The sequence below is a fragment of the Etheostoma cragini genome, chromosome 9 (assembly GCF_013103735.1).
Source record: "Etheostoma cragini isolate CJK2018 chromosome 9, CSU_Ecrag_1.0, whole genome shotgun sequence".
Lineage (NCBI taxonomy): Eukaryota > Metazoa > Chordata > Actinopteri > Perciformes > Percidae > Etheostoma > Etheostoma cragini.
The window spans coordinates 29,391,257-29,392,563 of NC_048415.1; the positions used below are offsets into that span (position 1 = coordinate 29,391,257).

Consider the following 1,307-nt stretch of genomic DNA (forward strand, 5'->3'; position numbering starts at 1 on the left):
ATACATTCACCATTCACACACATTCATACACTGTGGCCGAGGCTGCCATACAAGGTGCCACCTGCTCATCAGATAAACTCACACATTCACACTCCGATGCGCAGCATTGGGGGCAACTTGGGGTTCAGTGTCTTGCCCACTTCGACATGGGACTGCAGGGCCAGGGATTGAACCTCCAACCTTCCGATTGGCAGACAACCGCCCTACCACTGAGCCACAGCCGCCCCTAGTTGTTGGTCACTGAGCCCGTATTTAGTCAGAATCGATCTTTGCTTTAGATCTCTGATAGTGTGCAGATACTCAGCCAATTTACATTCTCTTTTAGGAGTCAAACAACAACTTTGTCTACTTTGTGTTTTTGTTCTACTTTTCCAATGTTCTAAATATTTATATTTTGAATGATTCATAATATGTTTTGTTCCGTTTGTTTTTAAGATTATATTTTGGGGCATTTTAGACCGTCCTTTGAAAGGACAACTTCAGACATGAAAGGAGGTGTGTGTGTGTGTGTGTGTGTATTACCATTAAGAAGAAGGGCCACACTGGGGAGTCTCTGTACAGGTCTAATCAGCAGCTCCACCAGAGTCTGCCTGCCGCACTCTGGCTTGGCCTCGTTGATCTGTAGAATGAAAGCATTGGTGTAGCATGTGTGTATGACTAAGCGACTCATTGAATTGGGAAACAAAAGTTTGGACTGCATGCTAACCACCAACAAAATAAAGCTCAATTTGCTCAAGGCTATCTAATTAACAGGACTTTTTTATTTCATCCCTCCATTCAGCTGTCACAGTGTTACATTCCCTGTTTGAAGTCTTTTGTCCTGCTAATGCATACTTGTAAAAAGACAATTACATCAGTGTTCTCGAGGAGAAATGTAAGTGGGTTTTTTCTAATACCCTACCCAACTAATGGAAACCAGGTTTCTTCGTTATCATTCAAGAAATCAACCTGCGTAATGACACTGTTACCCTCCTGTGCATGCATGTAAAGGCAGGAAAATTTCCAATAGCAGTAGATGATGGAGAAACTAAGTTAAATGAGAAGTCATACAAAGGGGAAAAAAAACTTTTATCGTCCTACACAACTGCCAAGAAGTAGACTTACTTATTTTTAAAGGAACACAAGCCTAACAGATTGGGACTGTGTCACAGAGATGATGTACATTAATGTTATGCTAATTGACAAGTTTATACTTTAAGTAGTTTATATAGTGTTGCTGTAAAGTAGTGTCATATACAGTGGGTACGGAAAGTATTCAGACCCCTTTAAATTTTTCACTCTTTGTTTCATTGCAGCCTTTTTCCAAA

At 40.7% G+C, this 1,307-nt stretch overlaps 1 protein-coding gene across 7 annotated transcripts in view; it reads right to left on the reverse strand.

Annotated features, from left to right (window-relative positions):
* The window catches only part of ect2 (epithelial cell transforming 2), a 70,720-nt gene that overhangs the window by 39,944 nt on the left and 29,469 nt on the right, over positions 1-1,307 (reverse strand). For all 7 annotated transcript variants that reach the window (XM_034881462.1, XM_034881461.1, XM_034881463.1 and 4 more), the window contains one exon: positions 523-619. In XM_034881462.1, the coding sequence (XP_034737353.1) occupies positions 523-619 (97 nt within the window). The remainder of the gene's footprint in view (positions 1-522; positions 620-1,307) is intronic.